Source organism: Labeo rohita, chromosome 13 (assembly GCF_022985175.1).
Source record: "Labeo rohita strain BAU-BD-2019 chromosome 13, IGBB_LRoh.1.0, whole genome shotgun sequence".
NCBI classification, from domain to species: Eukaryota; Metazoa; Chordata; class Actinopteri; order Cypriniformes; family Cyprinidae; genus Labeo; species Labeo rohita.
The window spans coordinates 4623175-4649226 of record NC_066881.1 but is presented as its reverse complement, the minus strand read 5'-3'; the positions used below and the strand labels follow the sequence as shown (position 1 = coordinate 4649226).

The 26052-nt window shown below is 36.5% G+C and overlaps 1 protein-coding gene across 1 annotated transcript in view; it reads left to right on the top strand.

Annotated features, from left to right (window-relative positions):
- mcu (mitochondrial calcium uniporter) overlaps positions 1-26052 on the top strand; it is an 88917-nt gene that overhangs the window by 47383 nt on the left and 15482 nt on the right. The window contains exon 3 of the mRNA XM_051125911.1: positions 25026-25089. Coding sequence (XP_050981868.1) covers positions 25026-25089 — 64 coding nt within the window. The remainder of the gene's footprint in view (positions 1-25025; positions 25090-26052) is intronic.

The following is a 26052-nucleotide window of genomic DNA, read 5'->3' as shown; positions in this document are numbered from 1 at the left end:
TACGATTAGTGATTTACCATCTGACTCAATCACTGAACTACAGGTCATTGCTTTCAGACATATTCAGCTCAAAATTAATCTAAAACTGCTAGTGTGTTAAAGTCAGAATGGAATAAAATTTTACCCTGCACACTTGAAAATAAGTGTTCATGTTGGCATCTATGGTTTTATGAAGAACATTTAACATCAGTGGAGAATTTTCCATGCTCAAATGGTTGTTTATATTGTAAAAAAAAGTTCTTTAGATTATTAAAATGTTCTTTAAGCTAAGAAAAAAATTTGGGAAACCCAAAATGGTCCGTTAATGGCATCACTGTAGAAACCCTTTTTGGGTTGTGTATCTTAATGCATTTTATTGATTGTCTTATGAAGGATTTATCCATGCATGTTTTTCATGTTTTAACCATGTCATTTTTAATCGAAATCTCAAAATGCAACCTTCCAGTGAAATAACAGACTTCTCCAATCGTTTAGTCTGTTTACACCCTGTCCCTTTCTTACAATTGACTGCATTCAGATCTCCCTCCATCAATCAGTGTATTGAACCAATTGATTTTTTTTTCCCTGCTTTGTAATCTTAATCGATTTTGCTTAAATGTACATCACAGTGCAGGAGAAAAGATCTGTTGCAAAGTTTGTACAACAGATTTTTGTACACAAGAGTTTTGTTCACTTTTTTTTTAAATACAGTTGAGGTCAAAAGTTACATACCTGTACACCTTACAGAATCTGCAAAATGTTAATTATTTTACCAAAATAAGAGGGATTGTACAAAATGCATGCTATTTTTTTTATTTAGTACTGACCTGAATAAGCTATTTCACATAAAAGATGTTTACATATAGTCCACAAGAAAAATAATAGTTGAATTTATAAAAAATGACTATGTTCAAGAGTCCCTTGTTTGTCCTGAACAGCTAAACTGCCTGCTGTTCTTTAGAAAAATCCTTCAGGTCACACAAATATTTTGTTTTTTCAGCATTTTAGTGTATTTGAACACTTTCCAACAATGACTGTATGACTTTGAGATCCATCGTTTCACACTGAGGACAACTGAGGGACTCATAACTATTACAGAAGGTTGAAACACTCACTGATGCTTCAGAAGGAATAACCATGCATTAAGAGCCGGGGGTGAAAACTTTTGGAATTGAAGTTCAGGGTAAATTTAACTTATTTTGTCTTCTGGGAAACATGCAAGTATCTTCTGTAGCTTCTGAAGACAAAAACTATGATATTTAGGCAAAATAAGAAAAATATAAACATCTTCATTCTGTTCAAAAGTTTACATCCCTGGCTCTTAATGCATCGTTTGTCCTTCTGGAGCATCAGTGAGTGTTTCAACCTTCTGTAATAGTTGCCTATGAGTCCCTTAGTTGTCCCTCAGTGTGAAAAGATGGATCTCAAATTATACCGTAATTGCTGGAAAGGGTTCAAATACACAAAAATGTTGAAAAACCAAAGAATTTGTGGGACCTGAAGGATTTTTCTGAAGAACAGCGGGCAAGTTAACTGAAAAACAAGGGACTCATGAACAGCTATCACTAAACAAACAAACAAACAAACAAACAAACAAACAAAGAAAAACAGCTGTGGATCATTCAGGTAACAACACAGTATTAAGAATCAAGTGTATGCAAACTTTTGAACAGGGTCATTTTTATAAATTCAACTATTATTTTCTCTTGTGGACTACATGTAAACATCTTTTATGTGAAATATCTTATTCAGGTTAGTACTAAATAAAAAAAACAAAACATGCATTTTCGTAAAATAATTTTGCACATTCTGCCAGGTCTGTTTAAACTTTTGACCTCAACTGTATTTTATATATTAATAATAATTTAATAATAATTTGTATGTTATTATTAATACCTTGAGTAAATTGTATTTGGTTCAGTTAAATAGTTATGATTTCCATATTGAATATCCAATTTATGGAAAATTTAAACATAGAAAGCAAACTTTCGTATCTTGTGTCCTCAGCAGCTGGCAAACCCTAATGCACACTATTGCCAGGCAGAACACCTGGTTATTGACTTATTGTGTTTCTCCTTTTTATTGCAGATTGCCTCTTTGTTGTATGTAATGTACTATAATAAGATATTGTCCCACTACAGTTGCTGAAATCTGAAAACGATTGTAGTGCTGTTCCTCAGGGAACAGCCATGATGCAACGTAGCAGCAACAAAGTAAGCAGCAGTGTCAACCCTAGACAGTGTGCACGTAGGGTTTTATAATGACAGCAGAGTGTGTGTTCAGTGTAATATCCCAGCTGCCAGACCTCCCTGAGCCTAGAGCCAGAATCCCCTTTTTCAAGGGCCAGGAGTTCTGGCGCACATATCTGCCTCATTTCTGATTGCCTGCGGTCTTTCTTTGCCTGGGCTAATGGTGTCCAATTCACAAACAAATCATTCTGTTGAAGCAGTTTGTTTAATGATTTGGCACAGAATCACATATTATTCCATTGTAACACAACATACTTACCAGGAGTGACACTAAAAAACAAGAGTTTATCATACTAACCAACCCAATAAACAACAGGACATGGTTTCAAGCATGTGAATTTGAATTTTATTTGAATATGTAAATGTTTGTGTTTTTTTTTTTTTTTTTTATAATTTCTTCACAACAGGCTGATGTGTAGTGAATACAATAAGAATATTTTTTTCTTTTATCAAAGCAATGAACATTATGCCCCTCTCCTAAATATGACTAAAGAATGTTTGATGGCACTGTTATGCAATCTGAATGAGAATCACTGATGTGTTTTATGATGTTAAAATACTTGATCCTAGTTTAATGTGAGAGAGAGCTATAATATTGTTCAGCAGTCTTACCCTGGTGTCAGAAAGTTTGATTACTTCATTCTTTGAGATGGAAAAACACTCTCTGAAGGGTAAATAGATGCTTTCTCAGAGAGTTAAGGTGTTTTTGTGGTGGTGAAGGCAAACACTGTATTTAGGCTCTGTCTGTGATACTAAAGTTGCCTGGAGATTGTCTTTCTCCCTGTGGAAAACTGGAAGATGATGTTTTCCGCCCCATGAGATCTGAAAACCCATCAGATCCCGTGGGTCAATGGCACACACACAAACACGTTCTACAAAACACAAACATTAGATATAACTGACCTTGCTGGTGTTGATATTGAAATCTGATATCATGTTGTGCTGGACATCAGATGGGTGAAGTCTGCTGAAAACCAGCATCGTGACCAACAGTCTCCATAGGAAAGAATTAATGAAGTGGAACCATCTCACTGTTCAGCCCAATTTGGACAAAACAAATTTTCCGTGAAGAGGTCGGGTAAATTAGTGTGATCTGAACCCCGTCCAAACACGTCTTTTATGGAACATATGACCTATTGTTTTTTTTCCCCCAGCTTTAAACTCCTCTGAGACATATAATGTCTATGTAGCGTTATTTTTTACTTTTATTATTTTTCCACACTATTTTGACCATAACTGAAGTTATTTTGTCATTATGGTGTCTGGTGAACCTTCACTTTAGATTTAGATGCTTTCCCCAACTTACTAAAGTAAAATAGCAGTCCCTATGAAACTCCCTATGAGTTTTTTTTTGTTTTGTTTTTTTGGCTTTTTGACAAAATTCGCATTTAGAAAATATAAGCATTCAAAACTTTCAATCTCTAACTTTTGCCAATATGGATCAATGATTTTAATGACATCACCCTGCACTTCAGCTTCTCATTAAACTTTCTGTCCAATCAAATGAATCTGATGCGTCCCGCCCCCTACACTATAAATAGACGCTGAAGCTACAGCTCAAGGGCTCTGGCCCAAAGAAGTGATATAAACAAAATGCTACTGGCTATTTAAAAAAAGAATCGTCCTGTTTCACTTGAAATTATGTCAACACATAGAATAACGCTGCTGATTCAAAGCACTTCAGTGGACCTTTAAAGGGGTGGTCTACCGGCTTTCTTTTGAAGGCTTCATTGTGTGTATGGTAAATAAACAGTTTGTTGATTTTCTGGTTCCTCTCTGAGAAATTTGCAATTGTCTCAGATTGGTTACCTGGCCCAGTGTGTTGTGATTCACTGTCCACCTAGTGCACGTACCATAATGGTTAATTGCATGTTCCTGGGGACAAAGTTTATGTAAATTTTAAGGGTTTGTGATGTCACTAACCCAGGAAATAGCTCGTTGTAGTTCCTACCAGCTGTTTGTTGTAGGCCTTAAGAAGCAAATTCAGCCACATTAAATCGTAATCTATGACCTCTTTAACAGTTCAGGTACCATTGCTGTCCCATTTTATGTAACAAAAGTAGCATTTGTGTGTATGCATATTAGGGTCCTATGATTTCCACAATAAGGAATCATGGAATCCAGTAATAAAAATGTAATTTACTGCATAACAAAGAGTATCACGGAATTCGCCAAATTCTGAATGAACAAATCAAAAGTAGGTCGGTACACTTAAATCAAATGGACTTGTCTATTTAAAAATTAATTTTGAATGTCTCCTTGTGAATGAATGGCACAGACATACAGTTTCACCTACTTGAGTCAAGCTTGCTGTGTTTTCAGCGTCATAAGGCCCTAGTATATGTAAATTATTTCCGTGACATAATTATTTAAGGTGAGACACTGCAGGTAAATAGGGTAAAAAAAAAAAAAATACTAATAGTTATCGCAGTTATACATTGATAATTGCAAAAAATGTTTGTATTACAAGTTTTCTAAAATGTAAGGTTTAAATATGCAAATGAGGCATTATTTAATGATATGTGCTAATTTGCATACATTCTAGTACAAAAATCTAAACACTGGATGAAGTCAGTTTAATTTTTTTTTTTTTTTTTTTTTTGACATATTAGAGTCAAATGTTTTTACAAAGGGGATTTTGGGTTCCCTTTGGGTTATATATAAACAAATCCGTCTGTAAAATCCTTCAGGATATAGACCGTAATAAAAATGTAAAGTTTGGTGTGTCTAAGTGTTACTGAAGTGGAGATTTATAGCTCAGTGTAGGAGAAAAAGCTCATTTTGGGAATACGGCCTTTAAAAATATGTATTGTAACTGAAATCTATTGACACAAACAGATAGGTGGTATAAAAGAAACATTTAACAGTGTCTTTTGGATGTTTTATTTCTAAAAAAAATTCTAAAAACCAAAAACCCCTATATCTTAAATTTGACAGGTGCATGAAAAAAAACGTTTTTGCCTGCAGTGTCTCCCCTTAATGTCCGAATGATCTCAGAGTGAAGGACTCAATTTGAATCGAGTCTTTGTCTTAGGTTAAGGCTCAAATCTTTATCTGATCTCCTGGGAGGTGTGTGTGCCAGAGAGGAACGGCATCATTAACAGAAATAGGCTGCAACTGTGAATTGAAGAGATAAGATTTGATTTTAATGGCACCACATTTTAACCCCGTTACAGTAGAACATAATTTTATTTTATTTTTTTAGAGGGATAGATAACTATGAATCCTATCAGTGCGGAGTATAAATCCATTTGCACGCGTTCAGCCGTACAAAATCTCTGCAGTGAACGAGTGAAGCTGAAAGGTCGGACGAGTATTGATTCAGTCTCTTGTCTCTTAGGAAAATGAATGGGTCGTGACATTTTAATCTTTGATCCTAGTTTCATTGAGCTTGCAAAAAACAATATTTGTCATAAAGACCTATCACTGATTGCTCTTGGACGGCTGTTTCTGTAAACCCTTGTGGCTTTGTGTGTTCACTGATTCGCTTCAGTGAATCATTTGTTTTTAATTGTTTCTCACCTCTCCAAGGAGCTTATGTTTAGTTATGTGATTAGATTAATTGGAAACCCTACAGATTGTATTATCTATAAGTAATACATTTGCAATTGTTGTGATAAGGGTGAATTATTACCCTAAAGAATTTTAGGATTCAATATTCAAATAACGAATGGCAGCTTTCCCAAACACAGTGTCTTCCATAGTTTAAGTGATGCAGCAGCAGCCTGTGAAATCTAATTTGTTTTTAATTAAAAGTAGATTCCCTAAAAATCAGTTATTCACCCTCATGTGGTTCCAAACCTGTACAACTTAAGTCTTTATTCTGCAGAACACAAAATAAAATATTTTGAGAAATTTCACAGATGTTCATACAATGCATTTGAAACGTCACCAAAATCTGTTTGGTTACCAACATTCTTTAAATTAATTTCTTTGCATCATGCATGAAACTTTAGTAATGAATTTGTGCCTGCATAATTTTAAGGTTGGCATTTAAGCATATACAGAAATTGTAATTGTCAGAAACATGTATTGTATTCTTGAATGTTACATTTGTGACCATGTTGCACAAAACTCTAGCTAATTGTCATGATGGCTGCAAAGTGGCACTGCCATTTCTGATTCTTGCCACTAAGGCGTATTTTACAACAGCTGATGTGGCATTTAAATTGTTTTTTGCTTTTGAGTGTGTGTGTGTGTGTGTGTGTGTGTGTGTGTGTGTATGTGTGTCCTCCGACACCATAACCCCAGTGACATGAACTTTAAATGACTGCAGACTCTTGTCTTTAGTGGAGCTCTGCGAATGAAGTATGAGACTGCTGGAAAACTCCCCAAATACTCATAATAAGTCATGTCAAACTCTCTCTCATTTTTATTAATAAATGCTTAATACATCTAATGGCTAGGCAATTGAATATTCATGATGTATTCACCCTGATTTTGCTTGTGATATAAAATTAAGCAACATTGTGAATATCTAAAGGATTTTAATGAGCTATTTATTGGCTGTTAGTTTATCAGTCAGTCTTTGTCTGATGAGTGTAAGATATGAGTTTGGGCTATAAGGTGGAGAGGTTTTATTAGCGTCTCTATTTTAAATGTTAGAAAAATGGCATTAGATTTGGTAAGTTCAATTAATCTTTATGAATTGCGGTGCGTTCATTATATTGTACAATTCATCGTCATTTCCAGTGTACAAAATACAGTAATACTATACAATTACCACAGAATATATAATTTCATTTAGAGCACATTTATAAATTAAATAAGCATGAACAGCAAAAACACCTGATGCACATTTTTTTATTAAACATTTTGTAGCAGTACAGTTAAAAAAAAAAGGAGAATTTTCTAGCCATTACTTGGCTATAGTGGTTGTTTGGCCTAAATGATTTTTTTCCTAGAAAAAAAGCTGATATGTAAATACCAAAAAAAAATAGCTGATACATAAATACCAACACTTATCTAATTTCAAAATGCTCAAACATATTTTCTACTGAATTTGCTGTGTCACTCAGTCATACTGTATCCACCCTGAGGACATGAGCCTCAAAGAGAGCACAGACAGACAGTGGAAACTTTGACACAAGCAAAGCAAGAAAGAGCCAATTCCCTCCCTCCCAGCCCAGCTGTGCCCCCCCAGCCTGGCAGACTGTGCCATGACCCTGGAGACGCCAGTATTCAGATACATAAGCCATCAGTGTTTCCACCAGCAAATATCTTTCCTGCAGAGGAAGACTCAACCGCAGCTCTGCAGTGAGGGACGGACTAGGAGCCCAGGAATCTCCAGTGAGTCAGTGGCTGGGTTTGTGTGCTCATATTTGCGCAACGGTCACTAAGGATTCTCCAGTGAGTCATGTGTGAGGCTTGTTTGATTGTTTGTTGCATTGAGGTTACTCACTCTACTTTGGAGCCTATGGACTTTGCAGTCTGTTTACATATGCAACCAGACTATGACTCATTAGGTCGGCAGTGCGCTCATAGCATACACAGTTACATGAATGCAAATACAGTACTTCTAGCACTTTATGTTGCTGCATTGTGAGATGTGATGGATTCCAATTCATAAAGTAATGAACTATAGACAGGAATAAAATAGACAGTTAATTTTTGGCAATATTGTCGACTTAATTGCACAGACACTGTTTTAAGGGAACTGAGCTGGGCAGGACGATGACATCACTGAATCAACGAAGAACTGACTGAACTGAACTGAAAAATTGATTGTTTACTATTCTCCTCTTTTATAGGTACTTTGCAGTAGAATAAAATTTTGTTTGCATTCTAGACACTGTTTTATTGTTTAAAGGAGTCATCGGATGCCCATTGTCAGCAAGTTGATATGATTCTTTAGGGTCTTAATGAAAAGTCTCTAATATACTTTGATTAGAAATTCTCAATGGTTTTGTAAAACAACACCCTTTTTACCTTGTCAAAATGAGTTCAGCAAAAATCATCTCATTCTAAGGGGTTGTTCCTTTAAATGCAAATGAGCTCTGCTCACCCCACCCCTCTCTTCTCTCTGTGGAGTGACGAGCTTGTTTACATTAGTCGCATTTAGCCGCGTTTAGCCGCTAAACTTTCTAACTACCACGTTATAAGGAAAGGCGATCGCAAAGATTCATAAAAAACGCTTATACACACTTCTGCTGTAAGTGAAGCTGGATCATGAATGATTCGCGTGAACATAGACGGATATATGTAGATTGGGAGGCGCATTCCATTCACAGACAAATGTAATCTACTGCATCTTCAGCTGCTCAGATGTCGGGAGTAAATGACGACCACTATGTTCATTATTACATCCAGCAACACACCTCAATCGCTCAATCGGAGATATTCTTGTGTAACTTACATCCCTGCTTTGGCTTTGAAACAAGGAAAGTTACTGGACTGTGACAGCTGGTCTAAGGTAAGAGCTCACATCAATCAGCTATCATGGGGGCGGCCTTTTTCAAATCGAGCCGTTGACGGCACATCGACAGGCATCTTGAAAAAGGGGATATTATTTTTACAGATTAATTAAAAACCACTGCATGGATTTTTATCATTATAGGGTAGAGATGTACATACACTGCCAACACACATTAATGTTCAAACAACATGAAAAAATGAACTTAGCATCCGATGACCCCTTTAAAAGAAGTCTATATCATACCTTGGTTAAACATTCTCAGTGGTAGTGTAAAACAACACCCCTTTTACCTTGTCGAAAACAGCTCTGTTCACAGCGAGTCGTTTCAGTGCATGTCTCTTTAAATGCTAATGAGCTCTGCTCACCCCGCCCCTCTCCTCTGTAGGGTGACGAGCAGTTCTCTGAGAGACTGTAAACTTTAGCCACGGAACTTGCTAACTAGCACATTATTAGGAAAAGCTATTTGCAAAGATTCATAAACTTATACTCACTTCTTCTGTAGGTGAAGCTGGATCACGAATGATTTGCGCAAACACAGATGCATTTAGGTAGATCAGGGTGCATTCCCTTCTAAAACAAAAGTAATCCACTGCGTCTTCAATGGCTCAGATGTCGGGAGTAAACTGACGACTGCTTTGTTCATTATTACATTCAACAACAAAACACCTCAATCGTTTCGGAGACATTCTTGTCTTGTTCTTCGTCGAAACAATGGCAGACAGTTCATAGCTCACTCAGGGGAGGTCAATGCTAAAATGAGCCAGTCAGTCAAAAATCGTGACTGACAAACCTGGGCCTGTGTGATGTCACACAGCCAAGAATCTGAGAATCAGTCTATATTGCATATAGCGCACAAATAATGGTGACTTGACTTGGTATCAGCCAGTATTGGTGATTTAAAAAATATTTATTAATGTCAAGTGAAATTGCATATGTAATTGTGCACATTTCCGCTATTTTTATATTTATATTATATTTATCCTAAAGTAATGATTACTTAAAATTATTCTAATCTTTAAAAACTTAAAAACCCTGTTGCAAACTTTACATAATAATGCTGTGGTGCCTAAATTGACTTGAAATTTGTTTTCACGTAATTAAATTTATTTTTACTGACAACAAAATAATGGAGCAAAAGCACACTTTGAGACTCATTTCAACAGCAAACAACTGTCCAAAGCAGCCCAAAATCTGTTGTTGTTTAGGTTCTGCACATTCTACAGGGATTTAAAAGTAAATTTGCTTGTCACTGCCTGAAGTTTTCAATTGGAAGTATAGAATTTGTAGTCTTTATAATGTAGTTGTAAGTCCTGTGAATGACCAAACCCTGAATACTTATTTAAGCTTGCCTTCTGTTCACACAGAGGAGAAACAGGTTTGTTTGTGCGTGCCAATGTTGGGAAGTAACTAACAGAAGTAGAATGGGTACAACTTGGCATCTTTCAGTAGTGTGACAGCTGTTTTAAAATGTGCAGCTTTTTCCAAGCTGTTTATTTCCTATAAGTGGCAATCTACCGTAACAAGGTGCTACACTTCTGTTTTTATTTTACCTTGTTTTACACACAGCCCAGTGTTGTTGTTGTTTTTAACTGAAACTAAAGTATTAAATTTAAATGAAGTTGAAAGGAAATATAAATATTCAATGAACATTTTCATCTTAAATATATTTCAGTTATTTGCCAAGCAACATTTCTGTTTTTAAGTACTAAAATTTAAGTGAATAATACATTTGATTCATACAGTACGAGTATGTGATCCTTCAAAACACTCCAAGTGAAGAGCTGTGGTGGTTTCTGATGTGTTATGCACAAAATCATTTTATAAGCACCCTAGCAATGACAGCAGTAATAAGCCCAGTCATCACAGGTTCACATGGTAAAGAGCTGAAGCAGTAGTGTTTTTACTACGTTCGATATGAATTCTATTCAGCTCAGTTAAATGCTATTTGGGTAGGTGGATGCTATTTGTGCAACTGTAGTGCAGATGATTTGTGAATAGAGTAGAGCTCTTCAGAAACACGATTCTTGGTAATGGTGACCAGCCCAGTCTCACATTTCACTAAGCCTCACTGCAAGTAAATGTACAAACATCAATGATCTCCACAGATGGTATAAATAACTGTCTGATTTGCTGCATCTCACTGCAATGAGAAGCAGGCGTAAAACACTGACCCAAATGAATCCAGACAGGATAAATCAGCTGCACTGACTTTATACTTTCAGATGCACAAAGCCTTTTTGGCTAAGTGGTGTAATATGGTGCTATATATAAATAAAGTTCGGAAATCTGGCTGTAATGCTTTTGTGTTTAGTTTTTAAAGGCCAGGCAGCAACAGAACACATTAGGGAAATAATAATAAGTCAAACATCTAACATCCCTAGTTTAGTGTTTTATTAGTGTTTAGTTCTCAAAAGGTTTTATTGGTCTCAGTACTAAAGATGGCTAGACAGGGAAGAGTGGTTAGGTCACATTGACCCTGTACTATATATACTGTGGTTGCTATGTAAATGCTAATTGTTGTGGTGACAAAGGATGTTACGATGTATCACGAATTATCAGAACTATTTCAGCTAGACAGTACTATCGTGGTTTACCTGGGAACCTAAAGCTAACACTAGGTATACGTCACATATTATAACAAAAAACTTGATATTTTGAGCACATAACATATCAGTCGTACTTACAGGTTGTGGTTCGGAGACGCTTGTCGGTCCAAAAAAAGAAGGTACAGACTTATCTTTCATCGGCAAGCATTAAGTGAATTTGGCGTTGAACTCGCAAAGATTAGAGAAGCAGTCCTCAGTAAAATAACGAGTGCAATAAAAGGTTTGAATTGTATTGCTGTGGTATCATGGAAAAAACTAATTTTAACCACTGATTCTTCCTATCATCATCTTTCAGCAATAAAAAAAAAAAATACTAGCTTTCACAGCGCAGAACACAGCGTCTTCTCGACATGATATAAACACAATAACTAGCGGAAGTGAGACAATATATTTATTATTCACTTTTATTGATTAATGATTGATAGCTACGTTACAAACTGCAAAAGAGATTTTTCAAAAGCCCATATGACCTGCTCTTTTAAAGTGCAAAAGGTTTTAATTAAATGTAAAAAAAATAATAATAATAAATAAATCTGATGGTGTTTTTAAAGGGAAGGGTGTGACTGTAGAGTAGAAGGGTGACGTAAAATCATTAGCTGAATTTAAGAACAAAAGAAATCAATGGGAAGCTTACCCAAATATTGGTGTGTGTGTGTGTGTGTGTGTGTGTGTGTGTGAGTGTGAGCGCGCAAGCATTCACTCCTAAGCGAATGGTGTCTAGGGGCCTGTATCCCATCTCATGCTCTTAATGGACGTGTTCATAATGATCACCAATCAGTGAAATATGTGTGGCTGTTGTTGCAAAACACCCATATGGCCGTGTGTCTGCAGTAATACTACAAAGTGCTGCAGCGTGCATTGATTAATGTTACAGGCAGGGGAGTGCGTGTCTGTAGTCGTGTTAAGGTGTTTTATTAACACAGCTTGTGCTCTTGTGTTATGGTCTGGCCACATCCTGTGTCGAAATCCTCACGTGCACGTACATGCGCATGCGGTGTGAAATGCGTTCTGCTGAGCTGTTTCAGCGCAGTGCGGGGGTAGCGGGGGCGTTATTGCATGTCAAACAGGGAAACACTAGGTTTCAGAGTGAGGGAGGGAGGGATGGGGATGCCGGTGAGAGGCGAGGTAAGGGGTAACCCTCCTTTCCAGGCAAGGGATTCCACCACTGCAGTAATCAGCGTTTCCTGCAGTCTCTCTCTGTGCTGCTGCAGATTTCCCGTGCGCACGCTCTCACAAACGTGTTCCCCCAGAAATCCTTTCATCTGACTCCAGTCATCATTTACCATGACACACTCTCTCACTCTCACTGTCCTTCTGCCTGTCCTGAACCGTTCAGACAAAAGAAACAAGGTCGAGCAGGACATTCTGTGTGAAATAGATTGTTTTCTGTAATAGTTTGTATATGTGGACATTGGTACACCACACCCATATATTGCTTATTGAACATTTAATTGCAAAATCATTTAATTTTATAGGGAGTTGGTCTTTTATTACAGTTTTAATTGTTACAGGATGCTTACCACTAAATGCTGGAATATGGATTTGGCTTCTGTTTAGACATACAACCATCCAAGTAGTAGATTTAATTAGTGAAAAAAATCTGAATATCGCAAAAACAATTAGCGAAAATGGCAATTTCCTTCTGATGTGTTCAAGGGAATGAATTGTCACTTTTACAGAAATTTCTGAAAAAAGAATTACACAGAAGTTGTAGTTGCTGTGACTTCATAAATTTAAAAGGTATTTTAAAGGTAAAATGCTATTGTAAAAACCTGTTCATTGATTAACATTAGGTTCCCTTACTTTAACAGATCTAACGGGACATTTCATGCAATTTTAAAGTTTAAAAAAAATAGGACATTTACAGTTTTTGAAAATAAAAAAAAAAATACCTCAGCTTATTGGAAATACATGCCTCTATATACTTTTCTGCAAGCCTGAAAAAACATACCTATATGTACAAATCACTGCAGTTACCATTTGAAATGAACACTAGATGCAGTTAAACTCCAACAACTTTTATTCTTTTTCACACAAAGTATGATTTATACACAGAGTTTTGATTAATAAAGCCTAATTTTCACACAATTACTTACAGAATTTTATGTTATGACTTCAAAACAATTTCAACAAATTCACTGTGTGAATTGATACTTTTGAATGTTGTCATCACATATATAGCTTTATATGCAAATTCAGTAGGTTTGCTCAGTAGCTCATGTGATGCAACGTTGCACTTGGTATAGAGAGGTTAAAAAAGCACAGCAGCATGCAGATGTGTTTTTATATCACTTTCGCATTTGTTAACACTATCGGGTAGGTTTAGGGTTGGGTTTGGTGTAGGGGATATTTCCAACACCATAGAGCATTAACCTTTAGTGACACTACCTGGATATTTGAATTCTGAACACATACCTCAAGCAGCATAATAAAACTGCAGAAATATGTGCCTGTAACAACATAATTAAAACATGCCATTCTCACGTATTAAACACGTTTTAGTGCCACTCTCTGGACACTTCACTTTAAAACTGTGGCGAAATGTGCAGTAAGGTACGTAATTCGGTGTTAAAGAAACATATATAGAGAGGGATGTATTTTCATGAGCCTGGGTTGAAAAATGAAGTCATCTTATAAATTACAGCAAAAACATTCTCGAAAATCTGTGTGTGTGTATATTTAATACTTGTCTAGAAGATGTGTTCACTTGTGTGAGCAAATGTTTAAAGAATTTATTTTTGGGTGAACCATCACTGTAATTGTGATACATTGTGGTTTAGATTAAACTTTGTGTTCTGCAGCATTAGACAATATTTTCTTTTCTGATTGAATTAATTAATTTTAAATGTGCATCTACAAATTTATTCAGTAAAATGTTTTCATTATCATTATGTTTTATGTGCAGAGAGAGTGGATTCATTTTGGACTTTCTTTTTTTTTCCACATCTTGTAGTTTCTATTTAGCATTTTTCATGTAACATGCCAAAATGTGCATAAAAACTACAGGATGGAAAGCAGACAAGTGAGGTCAGGGTTACTGAACAGGGCATTTTACAGTATGTAAGTGTCATTATGTATTAGGATTAAAAGAATAGAGAGGTTGTGGAGAGGATTGAAAAATGAGGGTGACAGCAGTCTAAAAGTAAAATCATTTTAGCAGTGAAGTAAGTTATTACGTTTTGATAAAAGGTGATAGAGATGTCAGGGTGCACCAATGAATCATTCACAGTAAGACCTGAAACATTAAAGGCTGAGATTTCTTATCGGTTTAAATGCCAAAACCAAGCACTCATTGCGTGAGATGCTAAAAAACAGCAAGAGATGATGCAATGATTAAAAACGTTCATCTAACATAGTTGTACATAGACCAACAAATAGAAAACAGCTCAGAGCCCCTCAATTCTGCTTCATTTTTCTGCCTTTTCTTGCTCTCTCACGTTTTCTCTCCTTCTCCGTCTGCCTAAATGACATTGATTCTACGGGTGCTGTGCTATTGACCAGCCCTCTGTTGAATATTTCAGCTGCTGTGTAAGCGTGCAGAGGGGACAGGAGGGGTTTTCTGGTTCCCCGTCTTCACTACAGCCCTGCTGCACACTGAGTGCTGTGTTCAACACACACACATCACACCACTGTGAATGCAGTGCTATTCATTTAATCCCACACAAGCTGTTCTCTCCTAATAACTAACCAACACAGTGTCCGCTGATTCCTTACAGTGCAAAACGATGGCAGCAGGGTTGTCTATTTATTTGTCTTTGTATTATTTTGCAGCATGAATTTTCTGTCTCATCACATTTGATTCATACTGAGAGCTGACGACTCAGACAAAACAATTTCTTTTGCTGTGGCCCTGTAGATTCACCGGTGCAAAAAAACACTGTCAGTTTTTAATGCTCTACACTAAAAAATAAAAAAAAAAGTTGTAGAAACTATTTCCACTCAGAAATTGCTACAATTAATTACAAAGGAACAGCAATGAACACTTTGAATTAAACATGGAATTATGAAGTAGAAATGAAAGTAGCATTTAATGATTTTGTTTCAATTACAAACTGGAAAATAATTTTTTACAGTGTATCTGCAATATCAGAGGAATTGCAGACATTTAGGAAAAAACAGTTGTCGATTCTCAACCCTAGTTCTCTGTTTGGTCCTGCTGCAGAACAGTGCTTCGTGTTATTCCCTGAGCTGAAAGGGAGGACCTGATTGAAAACAGTTGTGGCTGTCTTTAGTGCTGACAAACTGTAAAGAAGTGCGAGTGCGTGGGTGTTACTGTTATGGTTGTAATGCGTCTTACTGCAGCATCTGATCACGGCACTAATCTAATCACTGTTTGGGATTCATTTCACGCTGACTAACTATTACAGGTGCATTATGAGAGTACACACACTGCTGAGTGTGTGTTTGCATCCTCTGTGAGTCACTGATATGGGATATTCTGCTGAAGTGCTTAGTCTCAGCCAGACTTTTGACTGTCAGCAGAGTTATTTCAGTAGAATTTTGGTGCTGTTGTAGTATTTGTTAAGTGGACAGGGCTGCAGTCTCAGTTAGAGCCAATACAGTGAGAATGACTGACTGGTGAAGGCAGCAATGAAGTCAACGTTGTTGACAGCAGACTGGCTCAGTCCTACTGAGAAGGAAAGAGCAGCACAGAGAAGAGTGAAGGTGATCAGAGATACACTTATTCTGTACATGTAACGTGGGATGTACTGCAGGGCTCAAGAATAAGGATGGCCTGAGGGCCAGTGTTACAGATTTTCAGGCCAGTTGAAGGAACAGCTATATGTCCTATTGGCTCAGTGCTTTATCTTTATCATCTCCATTTTAATGATGCACATAGAGTGTCGTTCCTTGGAAACGAATTTGGAGTTTCATGTGTAGTTATAATAACAGCAGCTTGTTTTAAGGACCAATTCTCACTATTACCTAGTTGCTTGTTAGCATGGATATTACTAGCGTATTTGCTGTTTACTAATATTTATAAAGCACATATTAAAGGGAAAGTTCACTCGAAAATTAAAATGAGGCCATTATTTACTCACCCTCCAGGCATCCTAGGTGTATATGCGTTACTTCTTTTAGATGAATCCAATAGGAGTTATATTAAAAGTTATTTAAAATTATACGGTATAGGCGAGTGTTTATCTTCATCAGTCGAAAACAAGTCCAATAAAGTGCATCCATAATAAAAAAGTGCCTCACACGGCTCCGGGGGGTGAATGAAGGCCTCCTGTACCGGATCGATGCATTTTTATAAGAAAAATATCCATATTTAAAACATACGAATCACTTTAATCTAGCTGTTCGCCAACTGGTTGTACACGGAAGCAGCTCCGGGCGAAAGTGTTGAGTGCGAATGCGCCGTGGGGAAACCAGCAGCTGGAATAAAATATTAGACTTATCATTTTGATGGCAGACTGTAATCCAGAAAAGACTGTGTTAAAGAAACACGTGTAAGTGACTGAAATTAGATTATATTGCAGTTTTAAATGTGCGTCTGATTACAGATACATGGGATTACACAAGATTTGTTGCTCTAAGGAACATTAATTTGCTTTTTGGCTTTAAAGAAATTTCTTTTCTATGAAATTTGAATTCTATGCTAATTAGAGATTAGACTGTACAGAAATTGAAGTCTACAGGTAATGCTAATACATATATACACGTACTAGTCACACAATGCTGATGTTGCTAAGATTAACAATTTGAGAACAAAGTATAACAATAATAATTTGCATGGTTTAATGTGATATGAGCTAAGCGATCCTTAGATTTAATCACCATTGGTAGTGTGTATTCTTTGTTTTAGCATGTCTAATTATTTGTGAATGCATACTTAATTTATTCAAATTTATTCTTAAAATAGCCTCATGAAAGGTTTTTTTTTAACCTCAGAAATTCTGTGTCGCGTATTTAAAATGTTCTGGTTATCAAATGAAGGCGTAAAACATTAATTTCATTTATCTTTTAATTATTGAAGATTAAGCAAACTTTTTTTTGGCAAACAAAGGGGAATTTACTATTAAAATTAAAACATGGAAGAAATGTTATGTGATTATACCCTAAAAAATAATGCTCGTTTTCATTTTAGTATTAGTAGTAGTAGTAATAGTTGTAATATATATCTGGCACAATGTCTTCAGGTTAAACCCGACCTGCCGTGTCTTACATTTTTGTGTGTATATGAATATAAAGCTAGTTTTCCTAAAATGGAATGGTCAAATGCTCATGAAGTGACTCTCAGCAGATATTGTTCATGTATTTATGTCCTCATTTAGTGAGAGGACAGACGCTGAAATCACCGCTAGTGTCACGTGCGCTTCGGTGTGTGTAGTAAACGCACTCGTCTGCTCCATTCATTAAAACAGAGACACACAGAACATGCAGGATCCACATTTAAATGGTATTTTTGCCGCATAATATTTACAGATACTAGTCTATATTGCGGTTTGATTTAAGTGTAATGACCTACTTTTGATTAAGTCATGAAAACTTTGACAAATTCCGTGACATTCCGCGCTATTCAGTAAATTCCGTTTTTATAACTGGATTCCACGTTTTCCGCATTGCGGAAATCATAGGGCCCTAGTCAGAACGAAAGTGGCAGACATGTTACTTGTTTAGATGACAATATCTGGTGAAAATTCTTATTTGAGTCATACTTCCAAGACGAAGAATCTGTGATTCTGAAGTACAGAATCCACACCGGTGACTGACAGCCACACATTCTCCTCAAAACATTAGATTAATTCGTGCTGAGGAGCTGTGCTGATGCACAACCTATGTTAAGAAAATAATTATGCAAATAACTTCAATTGCAGGTTTCAACACAGAGATTGTAATGGGGACAGACTGTAGCTTTAATTCATATTTTGGGGCTAGTTAAAAAGTTGGCAAGGCAAGTAGAGATCTAAAGTATTGATGCCAACAGGCAAGTAGAAAAAATGACAGGAAATGGCAGAAAAGAGAATGTTAGATAAAATATGTAAGTAAAACAAGAGAGATCTTTAAGGTTGTGTTTTGTACCTTGTTGGTTTCCCTGCTCAGTAGATAGGTTCACAAGTCTTCACAAGTCAGTGCTAATTGTTTGTTAAATAGTCAGTCAATGATTGCTTCACATCGTCGCCCGCCTCTTGAATTAACAAACCACAGCCAAACTGTGTGAACTAAAGGTCCAGCAGGATCTCCTGCTCCACACTAACAACCCATTAACAGTTCTTTCTTTAGCAACACTGACATGCAGCTTCTCACCAGCAAGAGCTACTGAACTAGTGCTACAGAAATAACACAAGCAACAACACAAGCTGCTGTAGACCACAAGTGACAAACTGTCACTGTCTCTTTTTATCTCTTCAGTAAATATCTGGAGGTCATCAGCTTGCTCCGCTGATGGTTTCTGGTAGGCGTTCCTATTCGACTGCAGTTTCCAACTCTTTAAGCAGGCAGATGTATAATTACACTATAACAAGGACACCATGAAATAAATATGGTAATAATGATTTAAAGATGTAAGGACAATATGTTATTGCCTTTTTACTTGATGATAATGGATTACTTGAATGCCACGTGTGTTTTAAATTAGAAAGATTAAAAAAAAAAAAAGATTCACCTTGGATACTAGGGCAAAGCTAGCCGCTAGCTCTTCTCCAGCTCTACTCTCATTGTGGCGGCTTGGGAACATTGTTTCCTGACAGGCTGTTAAAAGCCTGTTCACCTTGACTTCCAGAAACTGCGTAGACGCCAGTTCTATCAGATTGGATCAGGTGATTTCAGCTGCCTCTTGCTTTTTTGTGTGCAGAATGCATCGGACGCTCTGTTTTTTGTGAATCTGAGACTGCATTTTATGTTTGTTTGGGTAAAGCTAAAGACTATTGTTCTTGTCTATTGCCCCTGACACCTCTCCACATTTTCAGTCGTAATAATGAAAGCAGACATCACCCTCTGAGGAGGGATTGGTTCGTTATCTCTTCATTACTAATTAATGGCAGTCCTTGTCTGAAATCTGCACTTAAACGGCTGTCAGAGAACTGCAGTGACCTCCAGTCTCGTTTTCCCCCTCAGGCTGAGCACATTCACTCATTGAACTCCTTCACACCTCTGCTGTCTGTCAGGAGTGTCATTTACCATGTCAGATCTTATGTGTTAAAGATCGCTGATTGGCACTGGCATTGTATCTGTGGTGTTTTATTGACGTATGACAATCAAACACCGTGTTTGTGATGACAGTTAGGGGTTCTGATCAGGTGGATCTATGACTTCTAGTTCCCACTGCAGTGGTAAACACTTCAAATGGATCAGTTGCATGGTGTCCCAGTGCCACTGTAGTGTCAGTGGATGTTAGTCTTTAATTAAAAAGATTTAGTGTTTTCCCCACAAAAAGCCAATTTCAGTTCTAATAAATTAGCCTTCATGCCTCAGGAATTAATAATATGACAGGATTCCCAGCAAACTCTATCCCTGAAACAAGTTATTATTTTTTAAATAATTTTTCCAATTCACTTTCAATTGTAAGTGGCCAGAGTATTCTTCAGAAATGTATCATTTGTGTTCCACAGAAGAAAAAGAAAGTCTTGTCGGTTCAGAACAATGTAAGGTTGAGTAAATGATGGCTAATTTCTAATAAATTAGCCACCAAACTCTATCCTTGATACAAGTTACAACACACACTTTTTTTTATTTTATTTTATTTTATTTTATTTTGTTTTGTTTTATTATTTATTTTATTTTATTATTTTCTAGCACACTGTTTCGAACAACTTTTTTTTTTTTTTTTTTTTTTTTTTTTTTTCATTAATTGTTATTTATTGGCATAGTCACTGTGTTTGTGGGTTTTAGTTTTTTTGTTTTTTTTTTGTAGGCTGTAAGGCCCTTTTAAATAAAATATTGCACACTTTTATCAACCATCAGTTTCAAGCATTCAGCAGCCCATAGTATGAGCACTTATAATGAATGGGGACTGATGATTTCAAGATTCAAATCAGACTTTTAAAGTCTATTAAATGTCGTCTAAGTGCTTTACATGACTGGTTTGCTATATCCTGTGCTTTCTGAAGCCACAAAGAAGAAACTGTGAAGGTTGTTGCTCACTAATCTTCTGCTTCTGGGCTGTTAACTGCATCATTAGGTCAGAACTCAAGAATCAAATCTGTCTTGAAAGCATCATTCAGACTGATTTCATGAACTGGATCAAACTTCAGTTCTTTTGAAAAGCTCTCAAAAGAGTAATACGTTTACTAAACCTCTACTTCTCTTATATACCTTTATGAATGTGCCAGGGAGAGCTGGGTTGGCTGCTTTCAGTGAGTAATGATTTAAAATGATGGTCTGAGAGCAGACAAAGTTACAGTATCTAATGGCTTTAGACTTTCATGATGCTTTTTTATCATTTTGGAGCTTCATAGCCCTAGTTGCTATTCAGTTTCAATCGTGAGTGGCCAGAGTATTCTTCAGAAATATATTATTTGTGTTCCACAGAAGAAAAAGAAAGTCTTGTCGGTTTAGAACAATGTAAGGTTGAGTAAATGATGGCGAGATCTTTTTCACTATTTGGTGGTTTAATTTGGTCAAGCTGGTCAAACACTTGAAGCTGTGGATTGCAATGATTAACTAATGGCTAACTGTTCATCCTGTTTGTCAGTCCAGCTGGTCATCCTCTTAAACCAGACTGAACCAGTTCTGACTAACTAGAAACCTTCTACCAGAAAAACTAGAAGGACATAAGTTCTCTGTAAAGTAGTGTAGTCAGATACTATAAAATTTACCCTCAATGATCCAGTAGTTTATAGTGGTATGCGAAAGTTTGGGAACCCCTTGCAGAATCTGTGAAAATGTGAATAATTTTAACAAAATAAGAGAGATCATACAAAATGCATGTTAATTTTTTTTTATTTAGTACTGTCCTGAGTAAGATATTTTACATAAAAGATGTTTACATATAGTCCACAAGACAAAAAATGTATTATTAAAATAACCCCCTTCAAAAGTTTGGGTTGTGTGGATACTGTTGTGTGGTTACCCGGATGATCTACAATTGTTTTTTTGTGTTTTGTGATGGTTGTTCATGAGTCCCTTGTTTGTTCTGAACAGTTAAAATGAGCACTGTTCTTCAGAAATCTTCAGTTTTCCAGCATCTTGGGGGGTGAAAAGTTTTGAACAGGATGAAGACAAATTTTTCTTATTTTGTTGAAATATTATTTTTTTCCCCCATGTAGTACTGCCCTTCAGAAGCAGCAGAAGATACTTGCATGTTTTCCGGGAGACAAATTAAGTACAATTTACCTTGATTTTCAAATTCAAAAAGTTTTCACCCCCAGGCTCTTAATACATCGTGTTTCCTTTTGGAGTGAATGTTTGAACCTTTTTTAATAGTTGTGTTTGAGTCCCTCAATTGTCCTCAATGTGAAAAGATGGATCTCAAAATCATACATTCACTGCTGGAAAGGGTTCAAATATGCAAAAGATTCTGGAAAACTGAAGAATCTGCAGGACCTGGATTTTTCTGAAGAACAGTGCTGTTCAGAACAAACAAGGGACTCATGAACAACCATCACAAAACAAAACAAAACAAAACAAAACAAAACAAAACAAAAAAACAGTCGTAGATCATCCAGGTAACCACACACTATTAAGAACCAAGGGTTCCCAAACTTTTGAAGAGGGTTATTTTATTAATTTCAGCCATTTTATTCTTTTGTGGACTACATGTAAACATATTTTATGTAAAATATCTTGCTCAGGACAGAAACTGTATTTTAAATTAATAAGGATCAATCAATAAATACTGACATATATTGTAATTATTCCTAAAACGTGAACAAGTGTAAATGTCAATGTTATCATTCAGTTTATGTCTGAAGTCTGTTAAGTAAAACAAGATGCATTTCAGCTGTTTTTAGTCAATCAGCTATCAGCTATTAACTTCTGTAAATATTTAGATAGACATAGTTACGTATTCAAAAATATTTAATATTGTATAGGTTGTAACTTTACATCAAAACTAGGCTAAGTTGTAACTTATGAACAGCTGGTACAACTGGAAACTGGTCCCTTGTGTTTTACATGTGAACATGTAGGTCATGGTGTTACAGTAGAGTGAGTCATTTGCTTACAGTAGGAGTGGAAGGAGAACTTCACCTTAGAGATGTAAACAGTCGCTTTTAGCCAAAGCAGATTTACTACAGGAACAGTCCACCTGGAAAAACCAAGCGCTTAAGGGTGTAGTGCTGATAGTTCATGACTTGTTCTTAACTTGTTCCTTATTTAAACCGGCAACCGTCCCATTACAAGCCCTGAGCTTTGACTGCTGCATCATAAATGACACAACACAAGTAAATCTGCTGTGCGTAAAAATCGAGCGCTGTCAGGTTAGTGGGGCAGCGTGTGTGGGTGCAGAGTCGTGTGTAGATGCGTGATGCGTGGGTGGAAACATTGAGAGCTCTATTTCAGGAAGACATGGAGAGGCCTGTAAAACACGCTGACAGAAGAGACTGGATCAGACCTGTTCACCTCAACGCTAGTCCGACACCATGTGCACTAAAATGACCACACTGCAAATCTTTGGACATTCTACACCAAACACACTTCTGCTGCTGCTGGTGGTAACTCCGCAAACTCTCTCTCTCTGTGCTTGTGTGTGAGCTCGTAATGTGGTGTAAGGCAAAGGTCTGTTAAATTCCCATGATCTCAATATAGAATCCCCATTCAGTTTGGTCACAACCCCTTCTCTCTCTGCTCTCTTCCTCTCTCTCTCTCTATGCTTGTCTCTTTCTTTGTGGTGATTGTCGTCTCCAGAGGCACAGTGGAAAATGTGATGCATTTTTCCTGGATTTAAAACATGTGGTTCCCTTTTGGCTGCCTCGCAATTCAGAAACGCCCAACTGCCGGTTTGAGAGAGACAGAGGGTGTTCCATCATACCGGGTTATACTGTCCACGTTTTTTAATCCACTGCTCATTTGCATATATTTTTTTTTGTGGTCTTGTTATTTATACTGTTGCTGCCTCAGATGCAAACAGTGTTTTCAAAGTTCATATGCCTGAAAGGTAGGGTAGGCGATTTCGAAGAGGCTAGCAATAGCAAGCTAGTTTTGAGAGCATAAGATCCCACCCTCCAAAGCCACACCTCCTCCAAAACACATGAATGTACACATGCAGAACAGAGGCTAGCTAGTGACATGAGAGATGGCATTGGTGGAGGATTGAATGCTGAGAGCATGAGATAAGGGATTCTCGACATACCCTTACTGTCATGAACAAGAAAAATTATTTTTATGAAAATAACCAATCCTTTCGGTAGATAAGACCTTTCCTTCTCAGCTGGGATTTTTTACAACTGCATTTGGGATTGTTTGAAGCCACATTTAAACTGCATTTTGGAAGTTCAAACTCGGGGCACCATGCATGCAGCTTTCTGTTGGCCCATGTGCCAAATTTGCATGACAAACTTGAACAGGAGTGAATTCTGTCATAGGGAACTTTCACCCCATACATGAAACTCCCAACCATGCAGTTTCCTGTTGAAATGACTGGATTCCGCCTGTGAAATTTAGCCAAGCAACGTAAATTAGCCAAGCAAATATCATTGCACCTCTAAAGGGATAGTTTACCTGATAATCAAAATTACTGCTCCTGACACATATGATATGTATCAACCCATACACAAATGGAAAAAAAAAAAAAAATTTAAAGATTATCCTACTCACTCTTATTCAAATGATCAAAGTGAGGATTAGGACTATGGAATCAGATAAATCCAAATGTTAACACTTTATTTTAAGGACCAATTTCTTACTCTTAACTAGTATGAATATTACTGCCATATTGGCTGTTTATTAGTACTTATAAAGTACAAATTAATAGTGAGACCTTAAAATAAAGTGTAACTGTCCAAATTGTGAATGAATAGTTCAGAACAGTTTTGTGACTGGATCAGTTGATTAATTAAAATGATCAGACTTAAATGTCAATTTATTCATGATTCTGACATCTCCCAATAAACTCCCCTCAGCATGGCAATAAAGAGTAAAGTTAGATGTCAAAATGTGCTGTGAATAATGACTGTTCCTCACACAATGCTTTCGTTTGTCAGAAGACTTTGATATATAGTGCACAATGTCAACTTTTATGCCACGTTTTTGTCATCTTGGAGATTTACAGCCACAGTCCCCATTTACTTACATTATGTTAAAAAGAGTGTGGCCTGGGTATTCTTCAGTTTTCTTCATATTTACCTTTTGTGTTTTACTGAAGAAGAAAGTCAGGTTGAGTATGACATGAAAAATATTTTTTTGGGAATGCTCAAGTTTTGAATATTGTTGCCACTGCATTTATCCTGCAGTATAAAACTCAGTCACCTTCATTCTGCATGATGTTTTTAGTGAATGCTAAATATATGTAGACAAATGAATTGGTTAGTATCTCACATTCTCTGTGATTCAGTGGTTCTTGCCTTTGTGTATATTTTCACTAGTGTATATTGCTTAGTGCCAACCCCCATCATGTTGTGAAGACAAAACATTTCCATTTATCCCCTGAAGGATTGTTGTAGATCACATAAACACTCTAACACCTACATCAACTACTCAAAATGAAAAAAGCCCATCTGCGATGTCAGTGCCGTCATATCTCACGTTTTGCAGTCAGACAAGCCTGGACAAATAGGGAATGTCTGCAACCATTTAAACAGGCTCAATTGTGCAAGCTGCTTAGTAACAATATGTTTGTGCCACTGTACTACTTAATAACATTCAACAACAACTGACCCATCTCTTTCATTGTAGGGCTGGAAGGACTCCCCCTCATGGCAGGGTCAAAGACTACTGTGTTCACCCGCTGCTACAGAAGGTGAGTGGTCATGTTCTTGCTCTGTTTATTTGAACACATGCAAATACGTGTGTGTATTTGCATCATTAAAATGGTTTACAAACTACCTACCTTTTGGTCTCAAAGCATGTTTTCAATTTCGGTTTTCTCCGAAGGCGTTTCAGAAAATTCTTTATTAAAGAGTTCAAAGCCTTGAACCAAACCAGCCAGTTCAGAGAAGATACAGTGTACAAAACAAATAATATTTGCTTTAAAGTAAATATTTGAGAATCTGTCAGAAATGACAAAATGAGGGGGGAGAAAAAAAAAAAAACACAGTGGCATGCGGAAATTTGGGAACCCCTTGCAGAATTTGTGAAAATGTGAATAATTTTAACAAAATTAGAGATGCATGTTTTTTTGTTATTTTTTTTATTTAGCACTGTTCTGAGTAAAATATTTTACATAAAATATGTTTACATATAGTCTACGTGACAAAAAATAAAATAAAATAAAATAAAATAAAATAAAATATATAAATAATTAAAATAACCCCCTTCAGCAGTTTGGGAGGGACTCAAACACAACTATTTAAAAAGGTTCAAACATTCACTGATGCTCCAGAAGGATACACAATGCATTAAAAGCCAGGGGTGAAAACTTTTGAACAGGTTAGAGATGTCCAAATTGTTCTTGTTTTGTTGAAATATCATTTTTTTCCCCCCATTTAGTACTTCCCTTCGGAAGCAAAAGAAGATGCTTGCATCTTTTCCCATTAGACAAATTAAGTACAATTTTACCTTCTGGAGCCTCAGTGAATGTTTGAACCTTTTTTAATAGTTGTGTTTCAGTCACTCAGTTATACTCAGTGTGAAAAGATGGATCTCAAAGTCATACAGTCACTGCTGGAAAGGGTTCAGATACACAAAAGATGCTGGAAAACTAAAGAATTTGTTGAACCTGGAGGATTTTTCTGAAAAACAGTGCTCAGTTTAACTTTTCAAA